At 50.3% G+C, this 26,735-nt stretch overlaps 1 protein-coding gene and 1 long non-coding RNA gene across 6 annotated transcripts in view; both read right to left on the bottom strand.

The window, feature by feature from the left end:
- GRM7 (glutamate metabotropic receptor 7) overlaps positions 1–26,735 on the bottom strand; it is a 157,802-nt gene that overhangs the window by 69,941 nt on the left and 61,126 nt on the right. For all 4 annotated transcript variants that reach the window (XR_010441855.1, XM_064724457.1, XM_064724458.1 and 1 more), the window contains exon 2: positions 21,519–21,735. Coding sequence is in view for 3 of the 4 variants with exons in the window: in XM_064724457.1 (XP_064580527.1) it covers positions 21,519–21,735 (217 nt within the window). In the remaining variant the exon portion in view is untranslated. The remainder of the gene's footprint in view (positions 1–21,518; positions 21,736–26,735) is intronic.
- Positions 1,610–8,676, bottom strand: LOC135453422 (uncharacterized). 2 transcript variants are annotated; one of them, XR_010441857.1, is made up of 3 exons: positions 8,479–8,676; positions 7,768–7,827; positions 1,610–1,872 (listed from the first exon to the last, which is right to left on the bottom strand). It is a non-coding gene; the product is annotated as an uncharacterized LOC135453422 (long non-coding RNA). The 2 variants fall into 2 exon arrangements; XR_010441856.1 differs by lacking the exon at positions 1,610–1,872 and adding an exon at positions 2,638–3,308.

Below are 26,735 nucleotides of genomic sequence, written 5' to 3' on the forward strand. Positions count from 1 at the left end.
TAAGCCTTAAAACACAACGCACACAGCTCCATTATTAAGCTTAGAACTTCCTAATATCTTGCTAGATAAACTTTTCTGTAGCTTAGGGAGTTATTCTAGACAAGCGTTAATGCACAGACCATTGTTCCATTTGTCCTTGCCTTTCTACAGTTTAAATACCTTTTCTGCTGACCAACCTCATGGCTGCTGCTTAGCTCTGCTCACAGTTCTGCTGTCTCTGGGGCCTGCCTGTTGCAGCTTTCCCAAACCCTCTGATTCTGTGGATTCCCACAGCTCCTGCCAGCCCTGAGCTGTGCCCTGGCAGGCAGAGCCCCAGGCTCTGTGCAGACACCCAGCAGCCCAGGTTTGGGATCCCAGAGCTAACAACCAGTGCAGTGCTGCTCCAGTATCCATGGATACCCACAGCTGGCTGCTGTTTGGGCTCTGCACAACACTCACCACACTATTCTGCTGCCCTGGAATGCTGCACGAGCTGTTTTCCTTATCGCCACTTAATTGGATTATCAGGTAGCAAAAGAGACAATTGAGCACTTTTTCAGCTGATTTATCTGCAGAGATCCCCTTTTGGGGAGAATCGCTTTTGGCAGCGCTGAAAACATCACGTCACAAAGCTATGTTGGTGCTGATGATTATTAAAAGGAACTCTCAATTAATTTGATTAATTTGTTCCTTTAAAATTAGCAGCTGCCAGGAGCTGCCTCTGGGGTGTTTATCAGAGCTCTGGGAACAACAGGAAAGCCCCTGGCACAGCTCCTCACTGCAACCAGCACAGGAACCAGCCCAAAATGGAGATTTTATACCCCAAAATGGAGATTTTAACCATGCTGTGTTGGGAGGGGTGAGAAGAGCTCAGGTTTAGTACAGATGGTACTAAGACTCTGTAAAGTAAATAAAAATTAAAACAATACAAATGAAAAGTCTCCAAGTGCAGGAGAGCTCTGATCCCTCACAGACCCTGCCAGGTGGCCCCAGGATGCTCCAACAGGCAAGACCCCCTGATACAAGGGGAAATAAATCAGTCAAACACTTTAACTGGAGTTTGGGGGAGCCAAAGGAGGGGAATTAACTGGGGGAAAACTGAAATAAACCCCAAAGCACACAGGAGGTTTTTCCCATTTCGACACATTTTCTGTCCCACTGCTCATTCTGGCATTTCCTGCCATTCTCTGCATATCCAATTTATGAGCTGCAGTGGATTTGACTTGTAAACCTCCTGTATTCTGCAGGTGAGAAACCTGTACAGTAATGCTGAAAACAGAGTGTAAAGAAGTCAGGATCCTCCCTTGGGAAAACCTGGGCAGCACAACTGAGGAGAGCTCCCTGACAAAGCACAATCACATCCCAAAGAGCCAGAACGACAAAATACCATTTTATAGTCCTGAGATGCAGCTGCGGCTGCCCCAAACTCCTCGCGGAAAGGTGTACAAAACACCTGAACACAACCCCCCAAACCTCCTCAAGGCAAGGAGGAAATCTGTACATGACACATCACAGCACGGAAACCCACCCAACCCTCCAAAGGCAAAGGATGGAAATCCTGACACACTGAGCAGCATTCACAGCATGGCAAACCCACCAAAGCCTCCAGAGCCAAGGATGGAAATCCTGACACACTGAGCAGCATGGTGAGTTTGCCATTTACAGCACCCCAAAGCAATTCCAGTCTGTGGGAATGAGCTGAGGGACGGAAAAGCTCCTGCCCCTCCAGAAATGGCAATAAATTGATTTTACAAATTGATTTTATAGATTGATGTCCCGCAGTGAAAGCAGAGCAAGGCAGGCTCAGAGGGAGCTGGGAGGGGCTGGGTCATTCTGCTGCCACCCAAACCCAGAGCTCTGGGAAATGGAACACCCTGGCCATGGAGCACCACCCTGCAGGGGAAATAATGCACAGAGAGGCCAAATCAGCTCACAACGTGCAGGAGCCTCAAGGAAAAGGAACTCCGAGTTAAAACAGGGCTGGCAGAGAGATCCAGAAACGGCAGCTCTGTCCTAAACCAGAGTCCTGATGAGCTCTGCATTGGCTGCTTGTTCCCTCCTAGAACAATGAATTCCTGCTCCCCAGGAATGCTCACCCTCCTGCCAGGAGCCACCAAGTCCTTGCTTGTGGCACTAAAAGAAGTTTACAACTGCCCTGATCTGCAGATGGGCTCGGCTTTAAATTACATCTCCATAGCATGGTAATTCAATTGTAAAAATGGAAAGTGCACCAATAATGAAATTACATTAACACATGGAATGACAACAATTTATCCAAGGAAAAGGATCCCCGTGGATACCCAACAGCTTTAACTTAGAAACTTTCTGCACATGAAGAAGCTACTGAATCACTTGGAAATTTCATTTTCACTAATTTTGTTTATTGTTTCATTTTTTTCCCATTAGCCCTCATCACAACCCAACAACAGAACACCTAAACTAATATGGAAGACTAATATTTCTAGCATGTTATTCATTAATGCTTAATTCCATTGTGTCAGACCTTTGCTGCATATTTAATGACATTCCTGGTGTGTTTTATCACCTCAAAATTGTCCTTTATTATGGCAGTTAAACTCCAGTAATATACAAAAAATTAAGACTCTCCTTGGGAACACTAAATTAAATCACAAGAGCGGTGTAAGATGACTTTGAGAGATGTAGGAAAGCTCTGTTTGTGAGACAGAGTGGAAGGAGAAGGAGCTGCCTGTGCCTGGGAGCCTCGGGTGAGAGCAGGCTCAGCTGCAGGAGGGATTTAGGAGCTTTTGGCTTCCTAAAATCTGCTGCAAAGGTGCATTGGAGCCACAGAGTGCAGCCAGGCAGGAAAAAGCAATAGAAAATAGAACATTGAAATGCCTTTTGTTGGTGAGCTCTGTGTCAGGAGTGATCCCAGGACTGGCCTGGGCAGAGCCCTGCTCAGGAGGGCTCTGGGATCCCCCTGACAAGGAAATGGGACCCCTTGGAAGGAGATGGGAGCGCAGGGAGCCAAGAACAAACCCCTCAATGGAGGAACCATTCCCTGATGAACCATCCCCTGTTTTGTCTGGAAGGCCCAGGACAGGGAGCTCCTGAGCTGCACACCTGCATTTATGTGTGAGCCCTGTCCTTCACTGCTTCCAGCAACCAGGAGCAGAGAGAGAGCCCAGTTCAGACACAGGAGCTGCTGGGGATCAGAGAATGCTGGGTATCGGGAGAATCAGAAGATGTTGGGGATCAAGATCAGGAGCTGCTGGGGATCAGAAGCTCCTCAGTGCTGGGCTGCTCCTGCAGGATATTTGTCCTCCCCCCAGCAGTAAGGATGCCACCTCTGGATAATGAATCCTTCCAGCCTGTGAGCACAGAATGGTCCGTCATGATGGAGCTTTTCTAGCTCCAGGTTGGAGCATTCCCAGCTCCCCAGTCCCTTTTTTCTCAGGGAGGGAACGTGGCATTTCAGCTGCTCCCAGATAATGGCTCTGCTGTGGCTGCTGGTGTCAGGGCAGGCAGAGGCTTGTCACCTCTTCAGAGAGTGACAAATGCACAGAGCAGCCAGGACCTGTGAGACAGCTCCGTGGGAGGGCAGCGAGCAGAAGCCTCTTTGATAGACAATTTTGGAAGGAAGCATGTTTCCTCGTTTTTCCACCCAAGAAGAGAGCAGCACTGACAGCATGACAAAATTCCTCCAGGAGCCCAGAGCCAGGCTCACAAAGGCTCTGCCACAGATCAGGGAACGAGGCCACAGAGCGAAGATCCAGATAGGGCTGAGAGCTGGAGCTTTCTGTGACCACCCCACCCTGGGATCCCTGCAGTACCAGACCAGGTTTGGGGGGTCCCTCCTGGGTTTTGGGTCACTCCTCCCTTGCTGCAGCACATTTCCCTCCAGACTCACACCCAGGGTCACTGCTGGGAGCTCCCACAGTGACCCCCGCTCTCCTGGGACCCCAAATGGGCTCATTCAGCAAAGCTGGGAATGCTGGAACAGGCTGTGTCCCCAGCCCTCACACAGGGAAATGGAAAATAGAACCAGAGCTCTGTAACTCCTTGGTCTTTGCTAGTCCTTCTCATAATCCCCATCTCCTTCACACTGGAGTAATGTTCTTAATGTACTCGCTGAGCCTTAATGGCCCTCTCTCAAATGAGCACTAAAAATGCAATACAGCTCAATAAAACCACTCCTGCAGCCTGGCACAGCCCAGCCCAGCCCTGAGCCTCTCCACCCCATGGAGCTCTGCCACAGAGGCTGGAAAAGGAGACAGGAGCAAGCTGTGGGAAGGCAGGCCAGGAGTGACCCCAGCAGTGCCTTACCTGATGGAACATCTCCTGTGGGATCCCAGCAGGCACCAGCACCCACCTGGGACTCACCTGGGCACAGGGGCTGGGACAGGGACCTGGGGGGGCTCAGAGCAGCCTGGCACAGTGAAGGGGCCCCTGCCATGCCAGGGTGGCACTGGGGGGGCTCAGAGCAGCCTGGCACAGTGAAGGGGTCTCTGCCATGCCAGGGTGGCACTGGGGGGCTCTGGGGTCTCTCCCAGCCCCTGTTCACGTGCTCAGTTCTCCCCCAGGAGAGATGGAATGTGGATATTCCTGAGTGACCCAGCACAGAGCCCTTCACTGGCTGCCTTCCACAGAAGGACAGCCCATCACAGACAGGGATTGCAGATCATTGGGGCTGGACTCGAGGGACCTGTGAAATATCTGCCAATATGTGAAATATCTGCCAATAATATCCAGAGTGCCCAGAGAGTTTAACTGAGCAGGGATTGCTGCAGGAACCATCCCTCCAGGGAACCCCACAGGGCCCTAAAAGCTCCCAAAAACCCCATCAGCCTTTAAAGCCTCCATTTCCCTGGTGCTGCAGCCCTGATTGCATGAACTGGGCACCCAGACCTGGGACAGGAGGAGCTGCACTGTGCCACACCCAGAATAAACCCCAGGAAATTCACTTTACAGCAAGAACTTTGGAGAATCAAAAAATTAATGCGCCAGAAAGGAGGTCATGGCCTCCTATCTATCTATCTATCTATAATTTCTATGCCACAAAGAAGGGGGTTTTTGCAGAATCTTGATAGGGCAAGATAATCAGAAAATTATCAGGAAAAATCAGAAAAAAACCAGGAAATCTGGGATTCACAAGACCAAAGAGGCCAAAGACAGGATAAGGAAGAATTAATAATGCTGAATGTGCCCCTTTCCCTTATTGTGGGGCACTCCTCATGTCAGTCCCAATTTAACTGAATTTCCCTCTGCTATTTGCAGATGAAATGTCACTCTGTGCCCCTGCAGTGTGCATTGCCCCAGGGCATTTCCCACATCCCTGGGGCTGGGAGGAGCTGCAGCTCCTCCTGGAACACGGACAAGGGCCAACACATTTCCCTTAATAAGAGTTTGACTTGTATGGAGGAATTTAAACGATGTTCTGAGTGTTACACAAATGAAAAGTAATTAAACCAATGTAACTTCTGAGGAAACAGATGTTAACTGCTATTTCACATAAAACATCCACTTCCTTTATCTTTAATTCATTCTGTGGTCGGAAAAGATGACCAAAGTTATCTTTACTTTGCAAAAACTACTGCAATGGCAGTGAGGGAAATTAACACTTTGATTAACACTTTTAATATTTGAAATTAATTTCAAAGCTCCATCTCAGTTCCCAAGGTTTGCATTAATCATTTCTCCCAATATTATGGCATATTGAAAAGAACCTGATGAGATTGATTCCAAAACAGAGAGTGAAGAGACAGCTCAGGCACCCCTGATTCAGCTCCTCCCCGGCATTCCAAGCCTGCATACCCAGGGAACCTGCACTGAGGAAGAGCTGCTTTGCTACCACCTCTATCTTATCAGGAAACATGGAATTTTTTATTTATAATTCTTTTTTTCAGAGCTTACACACAGAGCAGCTCATCCCAGGGCTGGGACACCCACAGAGCTCTGGCAAACCATGGCTGGATGGGAACTCTGTTAACCCCAGGATCAGGGAATGGTTTGGGCTGGAAAAGCCCTGTGGGATCAGGATCCATCTGGAAAAGCCCTCCAGGATCAGGATCCAGCTGGGGAGGCTCAGGGCAGCACAGCTCCCCAAACTCCTCCACTCTGCAAACACAGAAAATGCAAAATCCCCTCCAGACTGTCACCTGCAGAGTCCTTAGGACTCACCATGGACATCACAAACCCAGCATTCATTAACCCTTCTCAGCCCAGGCCAGCACTGCCCTGTCCCCAGGAGCCACATCCACAGGGCTCTCAAACCCAGATGGGTGTCACAGACATATTTTATGGAAAATAAAAGCAGAATATCCACAGGATTCCAGCGAGCCTTGTTTAATCCACTGGCCTTCAGTTGTTGTGCAGACTCCTCATTTTGGAGAAATAAATGTTTTTAATTAAGGTGCCTGCACAGCTGCCAGAGCTGGGGGCAGCCCCTGCACAGCCCAGAGCTGCCCTGGATGGGACGGAGCCATTTGTGGAGTCACGCTCTTCCCTCTCCAATCCCCATTCCCCAGACAGAGTCACTGCTCCATTTGTTAATCCACACTTAATTCTTAAATCACAAAACATCATGGCTTTAAAGATAAGCTTTTAAACACCCTCCCACACAGCCTCTCCTGCCATCTCCCGGGACACGGCGATAACCAGCAGCAGCCAGACACTGCAAATATTCAAATATTCAAATAATGGGAATGGAGGAGCTGCTGCTGCTGCCAGCTGGGGCTGGAGATGGAGGAGGGAGATGGGATGGAAGGTGGCACCAGGGGAGGTAGAGGTGTGCAGATGGGATGGAAGGTGGCACCTGGGGAGGTGGGAGGGGACAGGAGGTGACACCTGGGGAGGAGCAGGGCTGAGGATAAAGGAGCAGGGAAGGAAGGTCAGGAGCTGGGTTTTGCCCCTTCCCAAAGGCAGGGAGAGGGAAGGAGCTCTGCCAGCGTGAGGTGAGAGCCCCATGGCACAGGGCAGCACAGCTCCCCAAATTCCTCCACTCTGCAAACACAGAAAATGCAAAAAAACCCCAGCAAGCTGTTGGTTTCTGTCACCTGGAGAGTCCTTGGAACACACAATGGACATCACGAACCCAGTATTCATTAAACCCTGGGAACACCACAGAGCCCCTGAGCTGCTCGTGTTTGAAATGCCCCAGAATGGGAACTGCCACCCACAAAAATCCAGGCTGGAGCCCCAGGGCTGCCCCAGACCCACCCAGGATGTGTGGGGCAGGCACTGGGTGCCCCTGGGGCCACCCCACAGCTGCAGCACCCCTGGAATGGCCAGAGCACAGCACAGCACTCATGGAGAATCCTGATTTTCTGTTTTCAAAGACTGGAGGAGCCCTGCTCCCTCAGTCAAGATTTTAAATGTAAACTGGATTCCTCCAGCACTGGGAAGAGTCCTATTAAAACTACAGCTACTTTGATGATAAATTTTAATTAGTGCTATCCACAAAATGCTAAAATAATCTGATGGAGGAGGCGAATTCCAGCTGAAACAGCAGAACATGTAAATCCTCTGCCTGATTTACAGATCCTGGAAGCAAATCTGGAGCAGTTCCCTCAGCCTCTCATGCAATATTTTTTATTTTTCCCCAGAAAAGTTGCATTGCCAAGGAGACATCTCTTTTTTGGGTAGATCCCTGTTAATTACTAGCACGGAACTTTCCTACTAATTGAGCAGCCAGCCAACACACCAGCTTGGAGATGCACAGCTTGCTGCAGTCTGAGCTCCAGCATGTGAAAACCCAGGGATTCTTCTCCAAAAAGAAATCAAAGCATTTCAGCAATGGTAGAAAGAGAAATGGAAGCACTTTTTACCTACCAAAACATGGAGTTCAGGGTTGTGTGCTTCCCCTGCCACAGCTGAAGGCACCACTAACACCTAAAACAGAGCAGAGAGCTGCACTTGCACATTAAATGTCTAGAGGCAGGGGCAGAGACAGCGCAGGGCCATCGGCTCTCACGGAGCAGCAGGCACAGAACCAGCCCCTGCTCCACCAGACAGGGCCACCTGGGGCAGGTGCTGGGAGAGGGGAGCAGGGCTGGGGCACTCAGGGCTGAGCCCTCCCAGGGGCAGTGGCTGCTCTGCACAGAGACAGGAGGCACAAAACCCAGGGGAAATTCAGGAGAGGGAGGATCAAAGGAGAGAGAACACCTCCTTGAGCACAGCCCATGCCATGCCATGCCTGCCCAGGGGTGCTGAAATGCTGCCCTGGCAATGCCCTCACACCTCTATGGGCACAGCAACCCCTGCCCCAGCTCTGCCTTGGGGGTGGGCTGAGATTCCCCTGGACAGCCAGAGCCCAGAGCAGGGATGGAGTGTGTGCTTCAAACCTGCAGGGTCACACAGTGAGGCACTGCTTGGGATTGCTGCTGAAACTGGGGAGGGACAGAAAGGAAACCAGAGAGGAAAGACTAACTGGAGAGAAAAACTAAAGCAGAGTGGAAAAAATAACTAGAGAGAAAAACTAGTTATTTTTTCCACTCTGCTTTAGAGAGAAAAACTAAACCAGGGAGGAGAAAACAGGCATACCTGCTTGGTGCTTCTGGTGGGCAGCTCCTCAGAGCTCTGACTGTTTCTCCTTCACAAAGCAGCCACTGACTCCAGTTCCCTTCTCAATCAGCCAACCTACTCTTTATAGCATCTTCTTCTCATTGGGTACAGCTGTGCCCTGTTAAAGTCAGGTCTGTCCCTAATCTTTGATAACTGCCCCAGCTGCAGCTCTTTAGGAGTGAGATTACTTTCTACACTATCTTTATTTTCTTATAGTCTATTCCCCTATAATGAGTGGATGGAAGGATGGAAGGATGGAAGGATGGATGGATGTCCAACAAAACCACTTCCCAACCCCACAAACCCTCCTGGAGCCCACCTGCACCTCTCTGTGCCAGGGGTTTGCTCCTTGTTGCCATGCCTGACCTGGCTGCTACACAGTGTTTGCCATGTCCCTGCACCAGCAGAAATTATTTCCTTGGGAAAAAATGTAAAAGCTTTAAAATAGATTTAAAAAAAAAAGAGGCAAATCCATTAGAGTAAGTAAAAAGCAAACCCTTTTTAGGCTCCAGCTCAGAGCCTGAGAAGTCCTGAATCACTTTCAATTTATCATGAGGTTGTCCAAGGTGAAAAGGTTGAACCTGGTGGCAGTCACTTCCACATTCTAGTGGCTGTGTCTGGATTTTTGCCTGCCAGCTGGAACAGGAGTGCAGTGCAATTACCCAGCTGCTAACAGCTGGAAATGACTCCCAGGGTCAGCCCCTGCCCCTGGAGGGCTTGGATGGGTTCAGTCCCAGAGATTTTACTGCAGGTGCCACTTGTGCTCCTCATTTCAGGGAGGATTTCATCTTGGCTGCAGACAAATTTTCTCTCTGGCTCTCTCTCCCTTCATTTGACAGAAACAGAACTCAAACTTAAATAGCAAAACACCCGTAATTTCATATCAAGGATCTCCAATCATCTGAAAAGTGGTGGTTGGTGCAGCCAGTTCTACCCTGTCTGGACAGAAGATGTGCTGGAAATAAAATGCAGAGCTCTCCTGTTTCCATGGCAAATTAGGATGAGCAACACAAAATCAGGAGAGAGAAATCTGGGGGGGAAAACCCAACATGATGGAGAGGGAAGTGGCCAGAATTGGCTCGTTAAGGTGTGGATGTGTGTGACACTAATTAATCTCTCAGTGGGGCAGGGAGGGGCTGCATGGTGCCATCCCTTGTGGAATTTGGGGCTGGATGGTGCCATTCCTCTGTGGCACCTGGGGCTGGCCCAGAGCAGAGGCTGCTGTTCCTCAGAGAGCTGGGGACACCAACAGTGCCTCATGAGCTTGGAAATCATGGAATTACAGCTCCAAACTCCAGCAGGTCCTGACAATTCCTGAATGGTTTCTATGCTGCTCTAGCTGCCCATCCAAGCAGCCCCCTTTGCCCACGAGTGGTCCCAGATGAGAGGAGCTGCTCTGCCTTCATCCCTGCGCTCACCCCTGTATCGCCATGATATTTTATGAAAAATCCCTTTTGCCAGGATTTTTCTCCTGAGAAGCCTCAGAGGAAAAGAAAAACAATGGTTATCTGCTGCAGTGGAATGCAACAGGTGCATCTGTGATTGGTCCATGTGGTTGTTTCTAATTAATGGACAATCACAGTCAGCTGGCTCAGACTCTCAGCGTCACAAGCTTTTGTCATCATTCCAATTCCTTTCTATTCCTTGCCAGCCTTCTGATGAAATCCTTTCTTCTATTCTTTTAGTATAGTTCTAATATATCATTTTCTTTTAATATAATATATATCATAAAATATAAAATAATAAATCAGCCTTCTGAAACACGGAGTCAAGATTCTCATCTCTTCCCTCATCCTGGGACCCCTGCAAACACCTCCACACCCCTGCCCTGATCCCAGCCCTGCATCCCCAGCCCGACCCTGCTGCCAGGGCTCCCACAGCCCCACCACCCCTCCAAGCTCCTGAGTGCTCTCAGAAAAGGCAGAACATTTTCCAAAGGCTGCAGAGGTCTTCCAAGCCCAGCCATCGAGGAAAATGAAAGATAATTCACAAAAATCACACTGAATTTCCCGCAAATGACGGGCATTATGGCAGTTATCCATTTTCATGCCACTTTCCCACATCTCTTTGTTTCAGGTGAATGGCAGCTGGGGTTTTCAGCAGCCCCATTTGGTGGAGGGTGTTCAGGAGGGGTGAGGAAAGCACAGTGTGAGCACTGGAACCCTCTGGGGATGGAACACACACTGGGGACCCGTGATGCTCTCACTCAAAGCTCCTTGTATTTTCTGTTGATTTTTCTTTGGCCATGTCACTTTTAATAACAGGTTCAGAAGCAGGCTGACCTACATAATCCCTCTGGTACAGAAGCACATGCTGCCTCCCACTATTTTTGGAGAACATAAATGGAAATGTCTGTGCCTTGCTTGGTCACCGTGTCCCTCCAGAGCTATAAAAACCAAATTGGAACAAACGTCCCAGGCTCGTCCAATTCGCCAGGCAAACTCACAGATCTGTTCATTTCTCAACAGAAGGGCCCAGCAACGCAAAAGGGTCTGATTATTTCACACCAAGGCATAAATCCTGCTGCTCTACACTCAGATGGCACCAGGGAGCTGCAGAACCCAGAGCTGGCCTGGGACTGGAATTTCTGCCTCTCTCCTGCCCATGGACACCAGCTTAGCAGAAGAACCCAGCATGGGGAGATAGGATGGCAGCTGCATCCCTTTTTCCTATTATTCTGTATCCTTTAACTGTCCTGAATCAACCCTGCCCAGACAGAGCTTGTTTTCCTTTCTGGGATCTCATTCTCACTCTCCTCTCCCTGGGATCCAGCAGCGCCTGCACACAGCCTGAAACCAGCAGGCCACAAATAAATCCCCTTGGGTGGTTTGGCTGAGTCACACCTGGCCTGAAAAGGTACAAAAGCTGCCCACAGTGCCCCAGAGCTCCCTTGGTCAAACTGGCATTTCCCAGCTTCATCCTGCAGCATCCTCCCCAGGAACATCATCATCATCATCATCCTCCCCAGGGACATCATCATCTGTTGCTGTAACACACAAAAGAACACAGGCTCACACCACTGCTCTCAAAGTAAAGAAAAAGAGAAGTTTATTTCTGACTCCAACATTTATAGATTTCCAAAAGTGGCAGTGGATTGGAGGGTGACAGTGCCACCTCTCCAACGACACTGGACACACCAACAGTCCATCAACTCTCTCCTCCTCCATAAAAGGATGCAAAACAATGAGTTTTTTACAGAAAATGTGTGAGAAAGTTCGCTACATGAGTGTCAACAGCAGAAGGCTTAGAAAATCTTAAAAAACCAAAGCAACAATTATCCTCCCAAGGGCCATCATCATCCTCCCCAGCCCCACAGGAACCATCCCTGTGCCCCAGCCCTGCTCACCTCCATCCTCACCTGGGCACTCCCCCTCCTCCCTTCAAAGCCAGCACACAGAACATTTCCCTGCCAGTAATCTTGTTTATTCTAATAAAGAGCCACTGACTAAAACAAAATCCAGAGAATTGACTGTTGACTCACAACTGAAGAGAAATTCCCACAGGCAAATCTTTTTAGCATTCCAAGAGCATGACTAATTCAATTAACACCAGCCAGAAGATGATTATGTAAAGCTACCGAGTTATACATCTCTATATGTGCAGAATAAATAACAATTACATGTTAAGAAACACAGGTAAGAGCTGTGGTTTGCATTTTCTATTTCAAATACTGCTGGAAACATCTTTAGTGCCAGTTTGACTCCAGGAGGCATTCACAACTTTTCAGACATATGTGAAAATAAAGTTTTAGGAGTGTGTGGATTTAATTACCTTTTCTTTATTCAGATCATTATTGGATGCTGTTATGGCAGAGCTGTCTCTGTCCATCAGTGACTGTACATGTGCCAAACCACTCTCCACCCTTTTTCTTTTCTGCTAATTCAAAACCTCCCCAAATCTCATGAAAAGAGAAAAGCAGAAAGCAAGGAAGTGGAAAGGAGCTTGTCTTGTGGATCACTCATGCAAGGAGAGAACTCAGCATTGCCCTTGAAAGGCTTTTCTGCAGACTTCACCAACCCAGAGCACAATTAAAGCACGAGCCTGAAAGTTCCTGGGCCAGAAAACAACTTCCAGTGTTTCCCTTGGGCTGCAAGGGCAGAGGCTGCTGAACCCCCCAAGCAGTGACAGAAATGTGAATTCTGGGCTGGGGCTGCCCCAGAACCAGAGCCCCTGGCAAACTGGGCACCACAGGTGATGATGTGGCTGCTGGAAAAGCTCTGTGAGCTTGTGGGCTCAGCCAGCCTGGGGGCATTGCACAGCAGCCCTGGCACAGCCCTGGGTGCCAACAGCCCTGCACAGCTGCAGCCAGGGCTCAGTGACCCCTCTGCCACCTGCAGCAGACATCTTTTATGGAAAATAGGAGATTTCTCTTTCATTAGGATTTTTCCTCCTGAGAAGCTGAGAGGCCTCAGGAACATTGATTATCTGCTGCTGTGGAATGCAACAGGTGCATCTGGGATTGGTCTCGTGGTTGTTTCTAATTAATGGCCAATCACAGTCAGCTGGCTCAGACACAGGGCCCAAGCTACAAGCTTTTGTTATCATTCTTTCCTTTCTATTCTTAGCTAGCCTTCAGATGAAACCTTTTCTTTTATTCCTTTTGTACAGTTTTAATGTAATATATATGATAAAATACTAAATCAGCCTTCTGAAACATGGAGTCAGATCCTCATCCCTTCCCTCACCTGGGACCCTGTGAACATGGCACACCTCTGGGCTCTGCCCCTCCTCACCTGCCCTTTGTCTGCCAGGGCCTGCTGGCTGTGCTGCACAGTCAATCACTGAGGGCACATTTCATTTCTTGGAGCTGATAATGAGCGCAGCCAGATATGGATCCTTTCATTTAAAAGTCTGCTTTGCAATTTAATCAGCCTCCACAGCCTCAACAGCAGCCTGAAAGCAATGTGGGATGGTTGTAATGGTGAATGAAGAATGGAAAAATTAGACAAGAATTAGATTAATGATTTTATCAGAACTACTGAGCTGCTGTCTGTAATCAAGTTTCAGTGCAACGTGCTCTCTGAACACTCTGCTGTCCCTGGGGAGCATCACACACCTCCAGCACAGCCTGGCTCTGTCCAGGGCTGAGCAATTCCAGCTCCTCTGCACACACTGACAGGAGACAAGCACCACTGTGCAGCAATTCCCCCCTTCCTCCTCCTCCTCTTCAGCAACAATTCCAGAAATTATGTGACAAGGCATCCACAGCCAGCCTGACACCCCCCAGGACCCACCTCAAACACCAGACCCTGTGGGGAAATTTGGGTTTGCACCCAGTGCCCTGCAAGGGCAAACCACGACTGACACACAGCAAAGGAAAAAGCCATTAAACAGCTGGGGAGCCCCAGGCAGCCCTAAAGCCATTGTGGGGAGCCCTAAAAACATTGTGGGGAGCCCCAGACAGCCCCCATTCCACTGTGGGGGCTCCAGGGAGCCCTAAAACAATTGTCAGGAGCCCCAAATCCATTGTGGGGAGCCCCAGGCAGTCACAAATCCATTGTGGGGGATCCAGGCAGTCACAAATCCTTGGTGGGGAGGCCCAGACAGCCTCAAATCTGTGTTGGGAACCCCAGGCAGCCCCAAATCCATGGTGGGGAGCCCCAAATCCATTGTAGGGACCCCCAGGCACCCCCAAATCCATTGTGGGGAGCCCCAGGCAGTCACAAATCCATTGTGGGGGATCCAGGCAGTCACAAATCCTTGGTGGGGAGGCCCAAATCCATGGTGGGGAGCCCCAGGACGCCCCAAATCCATTGTAGGGACCCCCAGGCAGCCCCAAATCCATTGTAGGGACCCCCAGGCAGCCCCAAATCCATTTTGGGGAGCCCCAAATCCATGGTGGGGAGCCCCAAATCCATTGTAGGGACCCCCAGACACCCCCTGCCCTGGGGCAGCTCAGCCCCCACCTCAGCCCCTGCCCGGCCCAGGAGGCAGAGCTGAGCTGGGGGAGGATTTTCCCCCTGGATTTGCCCCCACGAGCAGCACAATCCCCGTGGCCTGGCTGGGTGGGACACAGGGAGAGCTGCTGGGGCTGGGATCAGTTCCTGCACGAGTGAGCAGAGCACAGGGCTGCACAGCAGCTCTCAGGCATCCCCAGCCCTCTGTGGCTGCAGGGAAATGCTCACTCAGAGGCAGCTGCTGGCACACCTGTGCACATTCACCTGCTGAACAGAAAAGCAGCTCAGCGCTAATGACATCCAAATGAGATCTCTGCCATCTCTGATGTCTGTGATTCCCGGCTCCTTTCTGAGTGAAAGATGCTGTTAGAGTTTAATCAATAGCATTCTGCTCACAGAAAGGCTTCTGAAGCTGACAAAACTGCACAGGTTCGCTTTGAGACCTGCTCGAGCTGAGGAGCCATAAAAAGAAAACGCTTTGCTTTTCATGCTGGGGAGGCTGCTGAGATTGCTGAGGAAAGCAGAGAGTGGCTGCAGACAGGGAGGGAGCTCGGTGCTGATGGCAGGCATGGATGGGGCTGGGAACGGGGACAGGGACAGGCTGGGTGTGGGGGCAGGACTGGGAACAGGGACAGGCTGGGTGTGTGACTGTGGTTGTAAAACTGGGACCAGGAATCAGGGACAGGCTGGGTGTGTGACGGAGGGTGCAGAACTGGGATCAGGGACAGGCTGGGTTCCTGTGGAACCAGCTCTGGGACAGAGCTCTGCTCCTGTGGATGCAGCTCTAGGATCAGGAACCAGGGACAGGCTGAGTGTGTGATTGGGGATGCAGAACTGGGACCAGGGACAGGCTGAGTGTGTGACTGGGGATGCAGAACTGGCACCAGGGACAGGCTGAGTGTGTGACTGGGGATGCAGAACTGGGATCAGGGACAGGCTGGGTTCCTGTGGAACCAGCTCTGGGACAGAGCTCTGCTCCTGTGGATGCAGCTCTAGGATCAGGAACCAGGGACAGGCTGAGTGTGTGACTGGGGATGCAGAACTGGGACCAGGGACAGGCTGGGTGTGTGACTGGGGATGCAGATCAGGGCTCAGGAACCTGAGCAACCACAGGTTAATAAATACCATCAGATCAATGCCACTGACAGCCAGAGGGATGGGACTCCCAGGGCCACCCTGTCCCACCTGGCTCAGACACCCAGGCCAGGGCTGAGCCCCAGCTCTGGCAGGGATCCCCTGCCTGCACAGAGCCACCAGTGCTCAGGGCTGTGGCACAAAACCGAGGGGCTCTGGTTCCCTGATCCAGGCTCAGGTGCTCAAACATGAGACTCCAAGTGGCATTTGCTTTGGACACTGAAACAGATATGAAAAAAGCCCTTCCAAGGCACAAAGGAAAACTTGGCAAAAGGCACAGACTGTGAAAAATAGAGGCCATTCCTTAAGCAGAGTCCCTGCTATCCAGCAGTGATATACCAGCAGTATAATCTTAATTAGCCAATAAAAGTTTTTAGACAATCTGTCTAGACTTGCTTTTGCCTGGACATAAAATTGGCTTTAAAAGAAATACACAAACAGCAATGAAACGCCAGTGAAGAGCTGTCAAACAAAGCTCCCTGCTGCTCTACATCTGCACCCTGCTCTTAAACACGAGCATTTCAGTGAAATCCTTCAGGTTTTAAGCAGAACGCTGCTGGGTTTGGGCTCAGAGCTCAGCCAGCCCCAGCCCCTGGGTGCTGCTGCAGCAGGAGCCCAGCCTGGCAGCCTGCAGGAAGGCAGGCTCTGGAAATAATGATAAATGGGCAAACCCACGTCTGGGGAGCACTGGGCTGGTCCCTGCCTGCTCCAGAGCAGCAGGACACTGAGGGACCCTGGGCAGAGCCATGAGGAGCAATGAGGAGCAGGGCTCACACCAAACCTCCAGGCAGGCTGCTTTCCCTGCCCCAGCACAAAACAGACACTCTGGGAAGGATTCCTGCCTTATCTTCCAGAAGTTTTAAATCTGCACAATCAAATCAATTCTGCTCCTGAAATCAGGTTTTTTTTGTGATCAAACAAATGTGATTTTCCAGCCCACTCACTCTCTGGCAAAGCTTCCTTACTCCTGGAGACACTTTTCCCAGCCATGGCTCAATCTCTGCAACCCCATCCGCTGGTGTCACCTTTGTTCTGCAGCTTTTCATCCTCCCTCTCCTCAGCCCCGTTCCTCCCTTGCTCTTTCCCCAGACTTGTTCCTCTTATTGTTCTCTAACCCCAAGCTCTCCTTTCCCCTTCTCCTCCCCAAGATTCAAGGCCATCTTTTCCTCAAGCTCCCTAATGCCCAGTACCAAACTGTGTGTCCATTTCCTCCCCATCTCCCCTAATTCCCAGTACCAAACTGCGTGTCCATGTCCTCACAGCCCCCTGATGCCCAGTTGTTGGGAAGGATGAAAGTTTGACAAGAAAGTCTCACAGATATGTGTGTGCTTGGCAGAAAGATTTTTGAATGTAGAATCTGATGAAGGAATAGAGATGGAAGAAAGTTTTGATACAGAAGAAAAGAATTGCTGAGCCAGTCTCACTGGATAACCAAGGAGGCAAAGGGTCTGTTGGTTATAAGGGGTTTTTACGGCTTAGAGCAAAGGATAAACCCACCTCAAACAAGATGTTTTTACCAAGGGAAGGAAATACCTCTATCACCAGGCACCAAGGGCTGGATTTGGTTAAAGGGAAGGAAATACCTCTATCCCTTGGCAGCCAATGACTGCATTTGGTTAAAGGGAAGGAAATACCTCTGTCACCAGGAACCAAGGGCTGGATTTGGTTTTAACTCAAGCTCTTTACCAGTGTGCTTGTGTTTGGTGCCGACTCAGCCTGTGCAGTCCAAGAGAAAGGGATGTTTGCAAAGGGAGCTGGGATTCATCCCCCCTGTGCTGGCAGGGAGCAGAGCAGCCCCTCAGGACCCCTGGCAGGCCCAGGAGGGAACAGCCCTGCAGCCACAGGGGTTTGGGATGGGAAACCACTGCAGCACCCCAGGCAGGCACAGGAGGAGCTCTGAGCTCCAGGCAGCCCCTCAGGGAGCTCAGCCCCTCCTCTGCCCTGCTCACAGGTCCCAAAGAGCTCTGAGCACTCCCAGGGACAGGTTTTGCTCTCCTGCTCTCAGAAGTTCCTCCAGGAATTGCTCTCACTGCAACCCCAACGCTCCTGAGGATCAAGGCCAGGGCATCTCCTCCCAGCCCAGCACAATTAACAGGAAACCTCATTAACCCTGCCAGGCTGGGCACAGAACTGCAGCCACTACAAACTCAGACAGCCATCCTTCCTGGCTGTTTGTTCTGAAATGCCAAAACATTTGTTATGTGACAACAGGAGGGAGAACAATAGATTTCATAATGTTGTTATTTAACATCAGTGCACACTGAAAGGACACGTGCCTGGGTGCTTGGGAAAAGTGGGAAGAAAAATGGAAAACACTTGAAGTGCTTGGATATAAATGACTCGATTTTCTGAGTGCTTTATCCATTTGTTTTTGTGTATTTGATCCAGAAAGCAGGATCCCAGGAGAGTGAGGAAAGGCTACTCCCATCACAGCAGAGTGACTGAACACATCCAAGGACAGGGGAGCTCACTGAGCCCCAGGAGGGGTCTGAAAACCTCCCCAAAGCCCCCCCTGTGCGCCCTCACACCCACCAACACCCGGGCTCTGTGACCCTGCAAGGAGCCCAGCCCTCAGCCAGAGCCTGGCTCTGCTGCTCAGCCCCAAAGCTGAGCCCAGGGCTGGGTGAGCCTGCCTGGCTGCCCAAGGGGCTGCAGGGGGAGAGCTGAGCCCAGCCTGGTGCTCTGGGGCAGCACAGGAGCTCAGCCCAACAACATCCAACAGCTCATCAAATCCCCACTGCTCCTCCTCATCCTCACTGTGCTGCTCTGGGGCAGCACCAGCAGCTCAGCCCAACATCCAACAGCTCACCCAACATCCAACAGCTCACCCAACATCCAACAGCTCACCCAACATCCAACAGCTCAGCCCAACGTCCAACAGCTCATCAAATCCCCACTGCTCCTCCTCATCCTCACTGTGCTGCTCTGGGGCAGCACCAACAGCTCAGCCCAACATCCAACAGCTCAGCCCATCCTCCCTGCTCCTCCTCATCCTCCCCCAGCTCACCTCATCCTCACTGCTCCTTGGGGCAGCCCCAACTGCTCAGCCCAACATCCAACAATTCACCCCATCCTCCCAGCTCCTCCTCATCCTCCCCAGCTCTCCCCATCCCTTCCCAGCCCTGCCCAGGCCAGCACAGCAGGACAAGGAGGGACGCTCATCCTGCAGTGCAGAGCAGCAGAACCCCACTGAGCTGTGCCAATGGGCCGTTTGGGGAGAGCAGAGCGTTCATAAATGCACTCCAGATCTTTCATTTATCTGTTAGGAGGCATTCAAGTGGTCTTTTGCTAACGACTTCAATATATATATTTCTTACAGATAGCAATTAACCTTCTGGTACAGATTAATCTTTAAAAAAAAAATCAAAGATGAATTAATCTTTGAAATTCAAGTATTCAGTAGTTTCATTAATAATCTGAAATTGTCCTTTAGATTTCCCATAATTAGACCATTCCCCTAATTTATTAATCCCACAGACTGCAGAGCATGTTTCAAATCTTCATCTCCTGCCACAATGACATATTCAAACTCGCTTGAAGTGCTCATAATAAAAGTCACTTTGTGAAGAATTATTAACTCAGAGGATCAAGCAAAGTCTTTATGTGCCAAAGCATATTTGAAAACTGAGCAGGGGAAGCACTTTCCACTGATCCTCAGATTCCCTACGATCCCAGCTGATCAGACACGAGTTTGGATGAAACTCTGTGTTTAGGATAATTAACCTGCTACAGACTGCAGGCAGAGCCAGGAAATGTGCTGGTGCCTATGGAGCAGAGCTGCCCTTGTGCCAAGGGACAGGGCCTGGAGATGGCAGGGAGCTCTGGGAGCTGCCAGCCCTGCTCCCTCTGGCCTGGCTCAGCTTTGGGCTCGCTCTGATCTGCCTGCTCCTAAGGGAGCACAGGGAGAGCCAGGAGGGACCGTGCTGCCATCTCTGCACAGGGCTGCCCATCCCTGCCCAATCCCCTGCCCAGCTCTGCCCCTGGGTGTTGTAGACATCTTTTTATGGAAAATCCTTTCCTTAGGATTTTTCCTCCTGAGAAGCTGAGAGGCCTCAGGAACAAAATGCAAACAATGGTTATCTGCTGCTGTGGAATGCAACAGGTGCATCTGGGATTGGTCCCATGTGGTTCTTTCTAATTAATGGCCAATCACAGTCAGCTGGCTTGGACAGAGTCTGAGACACAAACTTTTGTTATCATTCTTTTTCTATTCTTAGCCAGTCTTTTGAAGAAATCCTTTCTTCTATTATTTTAGTATAGTTTTAATATAATATATATAATAAAATAATAAATCAGCCTTCTGAAACATGGAGTCAGAGCCTCGTCTCTTCCCTCAACCTGAGACCCCTGTGAACACGGTCACACCCAGGTGCCATTCCCAGCCCTTTCCTGGCCCTTCCCAGGGCTGGTGCCCGTCACTGTCACTGCCCCAGGCAGTCCCTGCCAGCCTGCCCAGCCTGTTCTTTACAGAGTTTTCACCAATACCCACCCTGAGGCTCCCCTGGGGCACCCGAGGCCCCAGGAATTAAACCCTGTCAGAGCTTCCCCTGAGCTGTGTGAGTGTGGCACAGGGAGCTGAGCAGCAGCCAGGGATCAGATTATCCCATCCTGGCTCCGAGGAGGAGCTTTAGGCAGCATCCCTGTCAGAGCCTTCATCCCCAGCATCACCTCCATCCCCTGCACTCTCAGAGCTGAGGGGAGCAGGCACTGCAGGCGCTGCTCTGTCTGAGGGGCTCAGTTTGGTGCTGGCTGCATGGGCAGCTCATGGAATAAATGTCATTCTGCACCAGGTCCAGACACTGGGACCCTGCTCTGCAGCCAGAGCCTGCCCTTCACACAGGGAACACATTTTGGGCATGGGATTGCAACAGTGGATATTTGCAAATAAAGCCAATTTTAAATTCCAATGAGCACTGGCATTTGTCACTTCCTGCTGTATTAAATCCAAACCCATTTGCTTTAATACCACATAAATATGCATTTGTAGGAACAGAAGAATTTATGCAAATGTGGGTTCCTCCTGTGACACCAGCATAAGGAAACAATTCCAGCTCCCCCTCTCCCAGGCCCCTTCCTTTAAGCCCAGTGACTTTCTCTGCCTGTTCCCTGGCAGGTGCTGCCAGCAGGGATCCATCAGTTTGGGGCAGTTTGGGACAGTTTGGGGGCTGTCCCTGCAGACAGAGCCAGTGCTATGGACCAGCCTGGGCAGAGCAGCTCCTGCCCTGCCTGGGCACTGAGCTGGGCACCGAGCTGCTTTCATTGAGGCAGTGCCAGGCTGGGACACCTGGGAGTCCCACTCGGGGAGCACAGCAGAGCCTGCCCTGCCCCTGCTGATGGTTCTACCTGCAGAGCCCTTGCATTCATCACCAGCAATGAATCCCATCCTCTGCTGTTTCTCCTCCCCAGCACAGGGATCAGCTGCAAACACTGCAGCTCCCAAACCCTCACAAGTCTGGATTGCCAACCAGCTGGCCAAGGGCTCACACCCAGGCCTGGCATGGCTCACCCCACACAGCAGCCCCTGAGCCTCCAGGGGAAGGTTCTGAGCTCCCTGCACTGAGCTGGGCAGGGCAATGCCAAAGCAAACCCAAGCTCAGACCAGGCTGGCATGGAGAGCTGGGCACCCACGGTGGCACCAGCCAGGCTGGAAGCAGCCCACAGCACAGCTCCAGCCCATGGAGACACACACAGCAGCTCAGCCTTCCCAAACCTGCCCTGTGCCCATGCCCACACAGGACAGCTCAGCCAGGGCAGCAGCAGGAGCCAGGCACAACTCAGGATCTCTAAATCCCCCAGAAATGACTGAAACCCACTGAGGGCTCCCCCTCTCTGACCCTCCACGAGCAGTTTAGGAATGACAACACCCAGGAGCCGTGGCAGAGCAATGCAGAGAGCTGAGCAGCTTTAGGACCAAAGGTGAGCTCTGGGAACACAGGATGACATTGAGCACAACACGACACGGATGGCTTGCTGAGCAGCACGGCCTACCTGCCTCTCTGGAAATTTGCATGAAGGACTCCACTCCTTTTTCTCCATAATTCCCTTCAGATGCCAAAGTGGACACATAATTCCATCCCAAAGCTTTCACAATGTCCACCATTGCTTGTGCTTGGAAGGAATCTGGAGGAACCACCCGTGAGAAGAAATCATAGCGCCTGTCATCGCTCAACTCGGGGGCAGTTGAGGCATAACTGATTTGTGGGATCTGTAGAAAGAAACAATTTCTGATAAATACACACATTCACAGACTCATGGCACTTCTTGCAGCAGCAGCTAAAGCTCCTGGCTTCAGCTGAGCTTTGGCTTTGCTGTGTTCTGCACCACGTTCCCCTATGAGGTACAGGGACAGGAGCAACCCTTCGCTGGCTCCAGTTACCCAGAAAAACTGGGAACCAACTGCTTCCAGTTGGCCAAATAAAGCTCCCAGTTATCCCAATAAAACTGGGAACCAACTGCTCCCAGTTACCCAGATAAAGCTGGGAACCAGCTGCTGCCAGTTTATTTATCACCCTATGGGTATTTACCAGCACTGCACAGTATTTATCACCTACAGGTATTCACCATCACTGCACAGTGTTTATCACCCTATGGGTATTTACCAGCACTTCACAGTATTTATCACCCCATGGGTATTTACCAGCACTTCACAGTATTGATCACCTACAGGTATTCACCACCACTGCACAGTGTTTATCACCTACAGGTATTTACCAGCTCCTGCCTCCTCAGAAGAACAAATCTGATCTGTACTGCCCCAGGACGAGCCCTGCAAGGGCTCAGCACCTCTGGCCCACAGAGAGCAAGGGCTGCTTTCTGCAATCAGCATAAAAGGGAGGCTGAAATATCAGGTTTTATCCATGGCACCTCTTTGTACTCCACCTTGCCAACAACTGCTTTTCCAACCCAAAATCAAAAGGAACACATTCTGCACTTCCACAACAAGCAGAGCTTCTACAGAATCTGCTGCATTGCTTATGTTCCTAAGGAGACCTTTTGGATTTTAAATCTTTTTCCACTGTTCATAAAATATTAACTGCTGCTGGCTGCTTCAATCACTGGGAGTATAAAAAGCAGATATGAGGTGTTTTACCAGTGTTTCTAACAGGATATCTAAAAGCAACATGAAGTTATAGAAATGTGCCAAGTAGAATTCTCCTGTTCTGTTCAAACACAGAAAGAGAGTCCTTCAGTGTGTGTGCCAGGGACTGCAAACCACAAAACTGCAAACAGAGGGGCAGAGCCCATTCAGACACCTGCAAAAGGCACCTCCTGCCCCTGCCCAGCTTCCCATGCACACCAGCAGCATCCCCGTGGCCAAACTGGGCACCCACCAGGTAAAAACCAGCTGAAATCCAACTGCTGCCCATCTGGGAGCTCCACACAGCACCCCCAGCTCCTGCCAGCACTGAAATGCCCTTGAAAATAAAAATTGATTGTCCAGCTCAGAGAGACCCACGGGCAGCTGGGCAGGGTCCCTGCTCCAGGCAGGGCAAGGCACAGCCAGAGCTTTAAATCCTTTAAATCAGACTTTGAAATCAGAATGCTCTGTTCAGGGTTTTTCAGTATTCCAGGTAAACATTTTCTGTCTCTTCACCATTTTATTTTTCTCCCATTTTGGTAAAGTCTGTTCTTTATCATCAACTCAGAACTGGAGTTGGAAGAAGCAGGATTTCTGTTCCTTCACATTCCCTCTGCACACACCATGCAGGGTTCCACATGTGTGAGCCTGGCTGATGCTCTGCTGGCAGCAAGGGGGAATGATTAATGCTGGGAACACTGTCTTAGTCAGTGATTAATTGATGTTAATTTATTTCTAACGTTGACCATTATTCTTCATTTATTTCATTTTCTCCTGCTAATGAAGAGCTGTCTCTGGGTCACTCCTGTTGTCTTGCTCAGGCTCCTGCAGGAGAGCAGCTGCAGCAGGAGCAGCACAAACACCCCAGGCAAACAGGAGCATCCTCAGCCTCTCCTGCCACAGCAGCCAGCCCAGCAGCAGCCTGGGACAGCTCAGGGAAAAACCCAGCGAAACACAGACTGGGACAGCTCAGAGAAACCCACTGAAATACAGAATGGAACTGCTCAGGGAAAAACCCACTGAAATACAGAATGGAACTGCTCAGGGAAAAACCCACTGAAATACAGAATGGAACTGCTCAGGGAAAAACCCACTGAAATACAGGATGGAACTGCTCAGGGAAAAACCCACTGAAATACAGAATGGAACTGCTCAGGGAAAACCCACTGAAATACAGAATGGAACTGCTCAGGGAAAAACCCACTGAAATACAGAATGGAACTGCTCAGGAAAAAACCCACTGAAATACAGAATGGAACTGCTCAGGGAAAAACCCACTGAAATACAGAATGGAACTGCTCACTGCAGAGCAAACCCCACTAAAAAGAACCTGGAACAGGTCACTGCAGAGCAGTGAAATACCCCACTAAAATACAACCTGGAACAGGTCACCTCAGAGCAAACCCCAGTGAAACACAGACCGAAACAGCTCAGAAGAAACCTCACTGAAGCACAAATTCCCTGTTCCAGTTTCCCTTCCAGACTCACTGGGTGTTATTATGCAGCCCCATATCCTCCTCCTCCTCTCCCTGCTCAACGAACCCTTTTTTTCCAAGAAAAATGTCAGAACGTTTGAGTTGCTCACCTGGAACACAAACCCCAGTGCCAGAGCACACAGAGCCCTCCCTGGGCTGCAGGACTGCCAAAGCCTGGCCTCTGCCCCAGAGTCAGCCCCAGCTGCAGACACCCCAAACACCGACAGCCATTGCTGCTGTGCTGCAAACACCCCAAACACCAACAGCTACTGCTGCTGTGCTGCAAACACCCCAATCACCATCAGTTATTGCTGCTGTGCTGCAAACACCCCAAACACCATCAGCTATTGCTGCTGTGCTGAGCCACTCATTAAAGATGATGAGGAAGGTGCACCTGACCCACCTCAGGCACTGACAGCAGCCAGGAGCTTCAGAAAGGCAATTTCCCTGAGGACCTGAGCAATTAAGATAATGCAGGAGTGCCCCTGCTGAGACATTAATGAGCTGCTAGCAGGGCAAGATGAGGCTCACAGTTTGCTGCATTTCTACTTTCAGTTTCCCAGGAAGTTTTATTGATTCTGGTTTCCTGGCAATGGGGAGAGCTCAGCTGCTCTGGCAGAGCCTCCTGAGCCCACCACGTGTGGCAGGGCAGAGTCGGGCTGCAAACACTGCAAATCCCCCCAAACCACCCAAATTCACACCCCGGAGCTGCCTGGAGCCTGCTCCCAGCTGCAGAGCTCTGTGTGAGCTGATGGGTGAGGCACGGCCTGGGTGCTGTTCAGGGCTTGGGTTTTTAAATGCATTCATTTAGAAATGCATCAGGTCAGGGTTTAATCCTCAGTCAGCACAGCTCCTCCTGTGCCCCATCCCATCCCAAAGTGCAGGACAGAGAGCCCCAGCATCCTGCAGAGAGCTGATTCCCCTGCCTGGAGCTCAGCTCACTCAAGTTTCTCCCTGGTTATTTCCTCTGGGCAAAACCCCTCCAGACCCTTCTCATTCCCCCTTTGCCTTCTGAGCAGGAAGGAAACCTGGCAGGCAGCTCTAGAAATCCAGATACCCACGGGAATTATTCCCTGCCCTTGGCAGGGGGCTGAGCAGAGCTTTAGGCTCCCTGGAGCCCAAAAAATGCTGTGATTCTGTGGAAATTTCACCCAAAACACTGAATAAGGTCGGAGCTTGCAAAGGTAACAGGAGCAGATCCTCCTGCTGCTCTCCAGTGGATGGAGCTCAGCATTTCCCCAGGGGCTGCCCCAGCCAGAGAGAAAGGGAGGGAGGGCAATTAGGAAAGTTTTCATGTAAATAAATCCCTTTCAGGAGCAACAGCAAATATTTCTGAGCAATGGAGGGAACACAAAGAAATAAACCCAGCAGTGACTCCTGCCCCTGAATTTTGGTTCCACCTGCAGGGGCTCCTTGCACCAGCCCTCCCAGCTGGGTGGGGTGAGCCCCCTGAGCTCCATCTCCCCCTCCTTGGCCAGGGCCAGCATAAAGCTGCCATGGTGCAACGCCTTCTAAAATCCCCTTTTAAAAACTCCTCATTACCATTGTTATTGTGGATGGAGCCCGTCACTGGAACAAACACTTCCAAAGCTACTTTGGCTTTCTCAAACAACTGCCTTTCTAATTGAACACATTTCAGTTTAATTAATTTCAAGCCTGAAAAGAGCCCATTTCCAGGCACACAGACCCATCCCATCCCCACCACAACTGCCATGAAAATCCGTGAAAAGCCATCCTGAGTGGCACTGGCCACTGGGAGCCTTCTCTGCACCCACAGGGTCCTTCCTGCTCCCTTCCCCAGAGTGAGAAAGCACTCCTGAAACAAATCATTGCAGCAATTAAGGGACAGCAATTACAGCAATTAGTACTGTCCACATGGCTCATGGGAGCACTTCATCAGCTCAGAAAGTAGAAGAAAGGATCATAAACACCCAGTACAGTGAGAGGTGTCCATAAATGTGAGATATCCTGCATTTCATCCTGATGACCTGTGCCTGGACCAAGGTCTGCTCGTGACAGGGAGGAGCTCATGGCACAGATTGGATTTTTATAGAAAAACAGGGGGGGATTTCTCAGCTTTTAATGCTAAAAGAACCTTGGACTGGAAGAACCTGCCTTGAAACCAGGAGACGCAAAATTGTAATGAAAATGAGTCACAGCACAAAAATAAACACCTTACCCTTGTAAAGCTGGAGATAAAACTGTCCTTGAATAAACAAGGACATCGCCCCTGTCTCAACATGCTCACATACTGGGGATGGGGACTCAGCCATTTATGCTTTCCTGGGCATGAATTATTTACTGAAATGCTTTACTTTCCATCCTACTGACATGGAAAAAGAGTTTTAGATACACACTTGCCTAATTTGGGTGTGCAAATTCCTCCCTGTGAATAAAGCTGTGTTTATGTAATCATGAAGATCCTGAGTGAGCACTTCTCAGAAATAAAATTAACTGGTATTTCTATGACTCCCATTTTAATTTCTCTTGGTTTATCTGCACTGTGTTTCAATTATAAATTAGATTTTTGCCCAATATTCAATAATATTGGGCAAAAATCTAATTTATAATTGTTAATTACTATTTCTATGCCCTTTATCTGCAGCCACCCTTCTTGGAGGGATCTTGTGATCTCCTGCACAAACACCTCTC

The sequence above is a fragment of the Zonotrichia leucophrys genome, chromosome 12 (genome assembly GCF_028769735.1).
Source record: "Zonotrichia leucophrys gambelii isolate GWCS_2022_RI chromosome 12, RI_Zleu_2.0, whole genome shotgun sequence".
Classification (NCBI taxonomy): Eukaryota; Metazoa; Chordata; class Aves; order Passeriformes; family Passerellidae; genus Zonotrichia; species Zonotrichia leucophrys.